The 10,761-nt window shown below is 46.8% G+C and overlaps 1 protein-coding gene and 1 pseudogene across 2 annotated transcripts; one reads left to right on the forward strand and one right to left on the reverse strand.

The window, feature by feature from the left end:
- Positions 1–1,580: 1,580 nt before the first annotated feature.
- Positions 1,581–4,920, reverse strand: LOC120669473. Of its 2 annotated transcripts, XM_039949219.1 has the most exons (3): positions 3,822–4,911; positions 2,827–3,003; positions 1,581–2,052 (listed from the first exon to the last, which is right to left on the reverse strand). In XM_039949219.1, the coding sequence occupies exons 1-3, from the start codon at positions 4,503–4,505 to the stop codon at positions 1,735–1,737; spliced, it is 1,179 nt and encodes a 392-aa protein (XP_039805153.1). In that variant the 5' UTR covers positions 4,506–4,911; the 3' UTR covers positions 1,581–1,734. The 2 variants fall into 2 exon arrangements, with proteins under 2 accessions (XP_039805153.1, XP_039805159.1); XM_039949225.1 differs by lacking the exon at positions 2,827–3,003 and having other exon boundaries at positions 3,822–4,920.
- A 1,755-nt stretch (positions 4,921–6,675) lies between these two features.
- LOC120695158 lies at positions 6,676–9,330 on the forward strand (annotated as a pseudogene).
- The last annotated feature ends 1,431 nt before the right edge of the window (positions 9,331–10,761 follow it).

Raw genomic sequence — 10,761 nt, forward strand, 5'->3', positions numbered from 1 at the left:
AGGTCACCGCGGCACGGCGTTGCGGGGAAAGGAGCGAGCGGAAAATCCACGCCCCGCGTCGGGCTTCTCCAGGACACGTGTCACCCAGGGAGCGTCCGACTGCTCCCGTCGCTCCCCCTCTAGGGCGTATAGTAATAAGAGTATAGGTATTGTCTGTGGAGAGAGAAAAAGGAGAGGAGGGTGCATATATGCAGGTAGATAGCAAGTGGTGAGAAATATAAAAAAGAAGAGTCCAAACAGGCCACAACGAGTGATAGCTATTGGGCCAAATAAGAAACATACAACCCAAAAGAGGCAGACGGAATCTTTTTTTTGAATAATGGGCAGACGGAATCTTTCATGCGATGGATCGCCTTTATTTTTGCAGCTCATACAGTATATAGCCACCGCGCTCAGTTAGCATGGTACATGGCTAAAGATCAGAACAAGGGAGAATTAACCATATCCGTTGATTTCAGATTCAACTTTGATGGATTGAAGGAAAAAAAATACCAATATGTGAGGTATGCAACTACTATATTTATTTATATCTACGAAAGAAGGGTAGTATAAAAAATATCATGTCTGTTTCATGATGTTACGACTTGGTTTCTAGTAGGATTCTATCACAAGCTACCAACCTCTAACTCACTTTCCCTTCTAAATAGCTAGCTTTGGAAATACCAGCGAGACAAAATACATTGTACTTAGGACTGGTAATGGGTCATGGCTTTAGTGGCTTCTTCACAGCCCAACAAGATCCTTGAATTTTTTACCTCAAAATTGTATAAGATTAGAGCTCAACCTTTTTAAGACCCGACCCTTAGATTTCTAGTTCAAATTTTTGGACCCTTTACTACCCCGTACCTAATACCATCTCATAGCGCCCATTGTTTCGGTTTCCTACTGTTCTATCACGGTAGGTAACTTCCAAGGAGCGCCGCCTTAAGAATCTTTGCCATGCCCCCAAATCATCCAAAGCCGCCACTCTTTTGTTGTTCTATGGTTGATAGCACGTTTGCTTTATTAGCTTAGGGTTTTTTCCCCCCAAAAAGCTGCATTTGACTTTCGACTCATGATATTGCTTTTTTCTTTCTTTCAAAAACTAATTTAAAGTCTAATGCTCCTTGCAGTTTGTAGTGAATATATATTTGTTTTCATGGCTGTTTCGTGATTATTTCTGTTACTCGCACACGTCTTGCAACCACGATTGCTGCAAATTCATTTGCTAGCAATTTATCTAACTTGTAAAATAAAGGAATGTCATTAGGAGATGGTGAGATACTTTTAGGCCCCAGAGAGAGGGAGAGAAAGAGTAGTGTTCCACTCACTGTAACAGAACAATTTAGTTTTTGCTGTATTATTAATCATCCATTTTCTGTTACCAAAATAGTGTTCCACTCGAAGTACGTAACAGAACACATTTAGTTTGCCTTTATTAAAATATTTCATTTGTGCTCCAACATATACCTTCTAACTGTTGCCACATTGGCGATACCAAACCCAATTAGAATCACCAATAGATCAACCAAACGACTGATTTCCACTCTTCAGCATGTCAGCATCGTGAAAAGAATATAAAAAATCCATAAGCTAGAAACAAGACATAAAATAACTCTGACAATAGAATGATGGGTCTTAACATTTTTTTTTCAATAATCTGCTAGCATTTTGATGTTCCCAAGCACAGCAAACCATAGCAAGGAAGAAAACTACAAAAACAACGTTCAGCCCTTAAAGTGACAACACACTGCCTTAGCTAGACTTCTTACACAACCCCTTCAACATGTCCTGATATGTGTAAAATTTCATGCATACTTCTGTCCTAGAGAAGCTCCGTAACATCTGGTGCAGCTCGTTGGCCATGTTTTCTGCAACTGAATTATCACATTTTATTGTCATCCTTTTTAGCAATGCCGCCCAACTTAACAGTCGCTTCAGGAAAGCAATTTCATGTTCAGATCCTCTCAATCCAGTGATTTCTACTTCTACAAGGCGATTCAATGACAGTTCCTCAGTCTTCCAGTTTGCTTGCTGACAACAAATGCAAACTGATGGGCATGAACTTTGTGCCTGCAACAAGGAGCATATACCTGTAAGATCAATTGATATTGTCGGATTCAATAAAAAGATAACATTGGAAAATTATCATATTGCATGCATACACCATCAAGACATAACACCACCCCAAGAAGATTCCACCAAGACATTAGGTTAGAGCTGATAGATTGCTGCAACACGATTGTTTGGAGCTAAGAAAAATGGTATGGTAAACATGATTATTTATAAGATTAACCAATCTTCAGGTAGCGTGCTAGTATGCTACCAATCGCACATTTTTTTCTCTCCAACCCAAATAGTATAGCACTCAATGAAAAATCAAAGCTAGAGTAAGGTGTAGTCATCAGAAAATACATAACCCATAAAGTTACAACAGATAAACATGGGAGCAAACCACAAGTAGATCAGTCCTTGGCCCTTGGTGAGCCCAGAAATACATATGCATATTAGATAATATACAACCTTTGTTCCAAATTGTAGGTCATTTTGGCAAATCTAAATGCATAATTTTTATTATGTATCTAGACATAGCGTTTATCTCAGTGCTACATGGACACGGGTGCGGGTGTCGGTGTCCGACTCGGGTGCGGGTGTCCGATTCGTTAGAATTTTTTAGGACACGGCAAATAACACTTGGAATCCGACACGGGTGTCGGAATCCGACACGGGTGTGGGGTATCCGACTCGGCAAAAAAATTAAGACACGGGTGTCTAAAAAAATATGTATCTAGATTTACCAAATCAACCTACAATTTGGAACGGATGGAGTAGAAAAGATAGCTGTACCTCAGAGTGAGTAGGAGCTAGAAACATCTTCAACCCTCTTATACCGGAACACATCCTAAGAACATGAAATGCACTGGGCCCAAAGGCATGCCCATATGCCAATACATTCAGCTTCAAAAATGTGATGTCAGGGAGCACAGTCATGTCATCCATCAAGTAGGCAAAGTTTTCTATCTCCTGTGTGTCCATGGCAAGTCACAAAAAGAAAACAATCATATGTGAATGTTGGAAACCGACAGAAAATTGTCATTTTTATATGGCAGTTATATGCAGGCCCTTGCAGTTACAATGCAGGAAATGGCTGTTATAATCTAACAACCTAACTTAAGATCTCTTGTACAAAACCTATTATTCCAAGCCTAAATAGAAATGTATTGCTAATTCTATACCAGAAGGCTTTGGATATAATTCATCAAGTGGAAAAAGAATGAACATTTAAGCTCAGTTAAGCTGCAGCGCCTTGAGCAAAGCAAAACAAGAAATATTTCAGGGCTGTTCTGAGATACCACCATCATCCAGACAGTTATGTATATTTCCTTAATTCGTGTTGGGAAAACAATCCAAACCAGCCATCCTACTTGAACAGGACACTTGTTCAATGTTTGAGTGAAGCTACATTTTTAAAATAATCTCATACAGTTAGTATGCCTAAAGTACTTCCACGGTAGCTGCTTAATTTGTCTCTTTAGTGGAAGAGAAGGTTTTCCTTGCCTGGTACAGGGCACGGCACTTCTTGCTCAGTGTGTCCGTGTCAAAAAGGGCATTTGGACGGATGTTGGTGTCCAATAGTGGAATCTCTACCGATTAGGAGGTGTTTGGATTCAAGTGCTAATGTCCAAAAGTGCTAAACTTTAGCACAACCTCCTTCAAATAGGAGTGCTAATGGGGGGCTAAACTTTAGTCAAGACTCAAAAACTAACTTTAGCTTATCCAAACATGCCCTAAGGAAAGCATGAACATCCTGAAAATTTTGCATGAGTGAGGAGGTGACTCACCCCGAAATATTTCAGTGTGAGAATAAGATCTTCCACGACCTTGAAACGCTCGAGGAGCCTTACACAACCACGATTGTGTGCAACTGCAAGGTTATTTGGCCCATAAACAAGAAAGTCAGAAGTGCTCAGCCGTTGAACACATTCCATCTTGCCAAGATCGACGGAGCTCGGATCATACGGGTCACTCCAGTCGAGAAATACAAGCTGAGGAGCTGAGATGCTGGCGACTTGTTGATTCTGATCATCAATGATGCAACCTGAGACTTCTAGGTCCTCAAGGACCGGTGCCACAATGGTGAGCTGCCGCAAGCCATCCAGCTCAGCGAGCTCCACTCGCAGGAGAGACCCAGAATGGATGGCGAGATTGTTCAGCCCCCAGACAAAACAGATGCATAACTTCTGCAAGCACGGGCACCGCGGCGAGGAGATGGCGTCGCCGAGCTCACACGGGCCGTGCAACCGGACGCGGAACAGGGATAGCTCTGTGAGCCTTGCGAAAATGCCTGCCTGCGGCATGGCAACGCCGAGGGACCCTAGGCCGAGATAGATCGCGGTGGCTTTCCCGAAGCAGGGCAGCTCAAAGGCGCCTCCTTGCTCCTCCTCCTCCTCGCCGCCTTCCTTGGCGGCGTCTTCGTTTAAGAAGACGAAGCGGCCGGGAGGCGGCGCGCGGCGGCGGGGAGCCATGCCGCCACGGAGTCGGGGGCGGCGTCCAGGGTTCTGACGAGGAGGAACCGGAGGGCCGCCTTGTGGGACTCGAGGATGGCGCGGGTGCGGGCTGGCTCAGGGGGCACGGGGAAGTGGAGCTCCGGGAGGATCGCCCAGAGGCGGCGCCAGCGGCGGGAGAGGATGCTAGTCCGGGCAGCAGCAGCCGTGTCTAGGCGGAGGAGGATGAGGACGAGGTCGTCGTCGGGAAGCGCGCTGAGACGGTCCTCGCCGGCGGCGGCGTCGGAGTCGGAGGAGACCTCGCCGCCGCTCCGCTCCATCGAGCGATTCAGAGGGGAATATGGGCGAGTGGGGAATTGATTCCTCCCTTCTTTTTTTTCTTCTATTTTCTTTGAGAGGAGAGTAGCCTGCTATCTGGCAGCCAACCTTAGTGCACCAGGGAGGTGCCGGCGGCGGCGTGGGGGGCTGGGTGGCCGGGCTAAGGATGGGATGGCAACGGGTTGGGTTCGGAGTGGGTGGAGTCTCTGTGCATCCAAAATCGAAATCCGAAATTGAAATCCGAACTCGAAATCGATTCGGGTGGAAATCCATCACCAAAACCAAACCCGCGGATACCCGAAACCCGCGGATAAATATACACATATTCACATGTATAAATAAGAGGCAACAAATAATAAATATTTTCATGAGTCAACTTTCAATAAATTTAATAGTCTAACTAAACAAGTTATCATTAATATATTATAAAATATGAGTTTTAATTTCAAATGATTTATTTCGAATATCCACGGGTGGAAACCAAAACCCGAAATCAAACCCGAAACCAAACCCAAACCCGAACTTGAAAACCGTGGGCGAAAAACCAACCCCAAACCCGAAACCCGAAAAACCGAAACCCGCGGATACCCGCACCGAACCCGATCCGCTTCCATCTCTAGGCCGGGCTGGGGGTGGGGTGTTTAGGTACGGTTTGCTTGTTGAGTTTTAGTGGGCCAAATGTCTAAATGTGTTAAATGTTTAATTTGTTCAGTTATTCGGTTAACTGAGTTCTACACCGAATCGAATCGAGAATTTCGGTTTCTGACAAATAGAAACCGAACAGAGAATCAAAATTCTCGGTTTCGGTTTTTTCAGTTTTGGTTCTCAATTTTGTTGGTTCGGTTCTTGATTCTCGATTAATTTTGCTCAGGGCTAGCGTCCAGTGCGATTTTGTCGTGGTGGAGACGAAGACTGTCGCGCCTTTTGGCAGCCAATGGTTCATGCGAATGCATCGTGGTTTGTTCAGTTAGTTTTTAGTGTGAATTATAATGTTTATTACTTTATTAGGCATGCGAAGCATTTTTTTATTTTGTATTTTAATCTCGTAATGACATGTACAATCATTGAGAAACTCTTCACCTTCAAATTTGACATGTGTCTTGGAGGTCATTGGGAGAAAAAAAAGGTTTGAGTACTCTTTAATTCATTTTTATTCAAAGGTACACACGAGGAGATTCGCAGTTGTACTGTTCTTGTGAAGTCTAGTAAATTAGTACATGTTCCTTCTTGTGAAGTCTAGCAAAAATGGGTTTGCGCCTTAAGTATTGTTGAATGATTATTGTTTCCCCAGCATTTTGTTCTTCATGCAGTATTCAACATAGGACTTAATTTTACCACTATTTCTCATTAGAAAATAGTGGTTGTAAATACATGAGTATTTAAGATTCTGATAGTATTTTTGAAGAGACATGTTACTGTGCTTGGAACGAACCTCAGGTTCCTCCAGACGTAATTATTTTCAACCGTAGATTGTAAAAATGAGAGCATTTTTATTAAACAAGGATAGTAGAAATTTTCTCTGCTTATTAAGTTATGCCCAATGCACACACAAAAGAGCTCTCGGTCTGTCTCCTCCCGCCCCCTTTCTACAGTAGACAGGGCGAACAGAGGGCGACTCTCGTTCCGACGGCTCCTTCGCTCCTCCGGCGGCTCGCCGACCGCTGGAGGAGAGGGGGAGCCGCCGGAGCGACGTGCGGTGTATATACCCTATACTAGTAGCTCTATAGGCCGTAGTTTAGGGTTGTCTGTGCCCCCGGCGGCGACGCGGGCGTGGCTCTTTTGTCTCGTTTTCGGCTCCGGCGATGGTGGATGTGGCTGTGTGGCGGCGACTTCCTCGTCTTCGGCGACGGATCGACGAGAATCTCTTCCCTCCATGGCGGTGCTTTGTGCGGCGGTGCTTTCTGCGGAGGTGGTGCCAGCGCCGTTGGCCTACCTGCGTGGAGGGATGTTCTCTCCCGGCTGCGCTGGCGTGGTGGAGGCGGCGCGGCCTTGGTGGAGCGCCCTTCTCCGGCCCTTCCTCCACTACGCCGACTCGTGCTCCGGGGTTGACGGCGGGGTTGTGAGATCCTTGTACAGGAGCTCTGGATCTGGAGGAGCTGGCGGCGGGCGTCCTCGGCGACGGCGGATCTTCTTGGTCAGTACCACTGCGGGTTTGCTTCTCTTTGGGAAAGGTGTGCAGGGCGGCCCTGGTTACGAGTTCTTGGCTCTGGGCGTCGGCGTTCTCGCCGGCGGCGGCGAGCCTCCCTCCTGCGGCATTTCGAGGTGAAGGTGCCAATGTACGTTCAGCATCCTTCAAGCGGTCCAGCGGAGTCTGCGGCTGCCGGATCTTGCGGCTTCAACATGAGTTGGCCTTCCTCGGCTCGTGGCGGGAGGTTTCTTCGTCCGCGGCGGCGGCGACGGCGACGCGGTGCGACGAAGGGAGAAGGCTCGGGAAGCGACGGGCTTTGCGAATAGGCCCTTCGGGGAGTTGGTTGTAATTTCTATTTTTCTCGAGGTCCTCTCTCGGCCCCCTCCGCAAATTTCTCGGGGAGTTGTAATTTGCGAATAGGCCTCCTCCCCGCTCGCCTCCCTCGGCCCCTATCCCCCATCCGCCCCGCACTTCCTCGACGGGGACCCGCGCCTCTTCGCCCAGCTCCTCTCCTTCCTCCGCCACGGCCGCCTTCTCGCGCCGGCCCCTCCCTCCGCCGCGCTTCTCGCCGAGGCCCGCCGCTTCGCGCTCGACGGCGCCCTCCTCGCCTCCCTCTCCCCGGCCTCCGCCTTCGCCCCGCTCTAGCTCCACCCCACCGCGCTCCTCCCGCTCACCGGCCGCGGCCCACCCTCCGCCGTGGCGGTGTGCCCCTCGCCGCCGCACCCGGCCTCCCTCGTCGCCGCGCACGGTGGGGTGGTCACCTGCTTCGATGCCGCGCTCGCCACCCGCGCCAGCGTCCTCACGCCGCTCCTCGCCGTTGACTCGCTCGTCGCGGTGTCCCCTGCCCTCGCTTTCGCGGGCGCCCGTGACTTCCCCGGCGTCTAGCTCTGCCGATTCTCCACCGATGGCCCCGCCGCCTCCGCTGTTCCGGAGGTGCTTTCCTGGCCAGGCTCGTCCTCCGCCACCGTGCTGTCCATGGCAGCCACAGCGCCGTCAGGAGACCCATCGGCGCCGTGGCTCTTCGCCAGCTTTGAGTCCGCACGGCGCAACTCGAGTGCCATGGTAGCGTTCGATCTGAATTCCTTGTCTCCTGTGGCGGAAATCGGGCGGAAGTAGGGCCTTGTTTGGTTGTGCTAGAATCCTAGCGCGTTAGGAATAGTAAAATATTTGACCGCTAATTATGGTGTCAAACAAAGCCAGTTTACAAAACCAATTTCAGAACTTCCGCGCTAGTGACCCTGAAGAATCTAACGAGACCTTTGACCGCGCGATTAGAGGATGGTTACTGCAGCATCACTGTAGCAAATCATCGATTAATTACCGTCATTAGATTCGTCGCGAAAAGTTACACCCATCCCTGAAAAGGTTTTGCAAATAGATTTCATTTAATGTTTCATGCATGCGAGATTCTTTTTTCGGGAAGCGTGCGCGCTAGAATTCTTGCCGATCCAAACAAGGCCGAGGTGTTTGGCGCAGATGTCGAGGCGGCGATACCAGCAACCAAGCTGGGGTGGCTTGGTGAGCACAATCTCTTGTTCGCTGCCGGCTCACACTCCAGCCCGGGCGGGGTGGTGGGGGACATACGCCTTGTGGGATATCAGGGCCAGCGCTACGGTGCCGGTGTGGGAGGTCAGGGAGAAGGAGGACTGCTTTGCGGATGTTGCCGCATCAGACACTCTGTCAGCACTATTCAAGGTGGGGGCTGCGTCTGGCGAAGTGTTTATGGCAGACTTGAGGATGCTTGGCAACGGTGGTGGCATTGGGTTGGAGCCGTGGGTGTGCATTGGCGACGGACAGAGGGCAGCTGCTGCGGCGTCATCTAGAAGGAAATATGGGAATGGCTGTATGATTGAGTGCTACTGCAATTGGGTGTTTGTGGCATGCGGCGCAGATGTAGAGGTGTGGAGTCAGGTCGAATTGGCACCAGAGGCCGGTGGGAAGAAGGTTATGAAGAGGAATTGGGTTGGCAGCGGACCATACATGGATGCGGGGGCTGGCGAGGAAGCGGTCAAGGAGAAGGCCAAGATTGTGAGCTGGGCATTTGGAGGCAGCAGGATGGCATTGGCCAGAGCTGATAAGAGGTCTGTCGAAGTATGGGATAGTGCTCTGGCGAAAATCTGTGCAAATCCCTGAATAGAGGAAGAACACTGCAAAAGTAAGATGATGCTTCTCAATGTTCAATTGCTGATCTTGTTCCTCTGTACGTCCTTTTCCATGTTGTTTGTGATGTATCATTGAGTCAGTTTCCTGAATGGTTAAATACAATTGCCTGGAAGGTATAAGATGAACTCATGGAGGTTGAATAAAATCTATATTTTGGGATTATGCAATCTGCCGAAGTTTGTGATCAACCTAGCTCCTAGGAAAAGAGCAGTCTCTTTAAGCAAATGTGAACAAAGAATTGTTGGCTAACCTGAAATAACTTCCTTTGTATAACCAAGTTATTCTATTCTAGTATAAAAAATATAACTTCCTAAAAGAAATATATGCAAGTTCGTATAATTATCTTACATGGATATTAGATTTGGTGCCTTTACAAGATCATCACAGTTCCCGCATGATTCAGGAACTAGGACATGATTTGCAGTAGTCCATGCTTACTTCTTTGCAGGTTGGTAATCTTTGGCTAAACTTATGTTGAAGTTTCAGCAACATAGTGTACCATTTAGGCACATGAGGATTGAGTAGAAACTCATCCCTGTTTTTCTCAGAAACTGAAAATAGGCAATGGCTAGCTCTTTTCTTTTGGGGGGTATTTGGCCATGGAATTTGATCTGTTACGTGCCAAAAGTTCAGATTTGGAGGTCGTACAAGCAAACACTATAGAGTTAGCCTGGTTCATCTTAAAGTGAACACTGCAATTAACTAGATGAGCACATGAAGTGGAAATGAACTGTAAAGTAGTAAAGTGATAGCTATCTAGTCAATATAATAGATTTGATGGTTTACTTAGATCGACCACTAAAACCTGCAGTATCTTTTGCATTGGCCTCCTGATTTACGAACAATTATCCTTGTGTGGATGAACACAAGGTTTGATTTGCAGATTGTTGTCATTTGTGTTCTGCTCATTACATTGCAATTGGATCATTGAGTAGAATCACCAATACTATGCGGGGTAGAGGCTTTTTATACCATTTTCTCCTCAGAAAGGGGGAAAAGAAGAAATGCGTAGTTAGCTTTCATACTTTACTTTACTTTCCTGAAACTGAAATTGCCCATTTCACAAAAAGAAGTGTAATATTATGGCTTTTACTCATACCCTACTTGTGCAGCACTGACGGTTTCATGTCATGTGCTAAAGTTGTACAGATGAAACGTTAGGGGTGCGTGTGGAACGATTTTTTTTATTGAAGGGGTGTGTGGAATAACTGATATAGTCATCAACTCTTTTGTACATCACAAGAAGGGTCTGTACGTTGGGCGACAGGCGAAGGTTGTGATCATTTTTGTTACTAGGTGATTCCCCGCGCGTTGTTGCGGGATGCTTGTTATAATTTCTAACTGTTATTATCGGACGATGTCATAAAATAGTAAATTTTTAACATTTTTGTTTTTGACATGATATCAATTTTTCTAATTAAGAGATACTTGGGTACAATACAATTGAGGTTATATATGGAATGAAATTTAAAATTATTGAGAAAATTAACTTTTCAATAACTTGGAGTCCTCACTGAAAATAGTATGTACATATGATTGTCCCTTTTACATGCAGTGAACAATCATTGTGTGTAACTATTATTGAGAAAATAAACCTTTCCACTGCTTGGAGTCCTCGTCACTAAAAATAATCTGTAGATATGATTGTCCCTTTCACATATAGTGAAC

This window comes from Panicum virgatum, chromosome 2K (genome assembly GCF_016808335.1).
Source record: "Panicum virgatum strain AP13 chromosome 2K, P.virgatum_v5, whole genome shotgun sequence".
In the NCBI taxonomy this organism is placed as follows: domain Eukaryota; kingdom Viridiplantae; phylum Streptophyta; class Magnoliopsida; order Poales; family Poaceae; genus Panicum; species Panicum virgatum.

Bases quoted from the DNA above. Each gene is read 5' to 3' on its own strand.
- LOC120669473 (XM_039949219.1), bottom strand. From the start codon at position 4,505: ATGGCTCCCCGCCGCCGCGCGCCGCCTCCCGGCCGCTTCGTCTTCTTA. The intron at 3,004-3,821 runs GTGAGTCACCTC...ATGGACACACAG, and splicing joins TCACACTGAAATATTTCGGG to GAGATAGAAAACTTTGCCTA. The intron at 2,053-2,826 runs GTACAGCTATCT...TCCTTGTTGCAG, and splicing joins TAGCTCCTACTCACTCTGAG to GCACAAAGTTCATGCCCATC.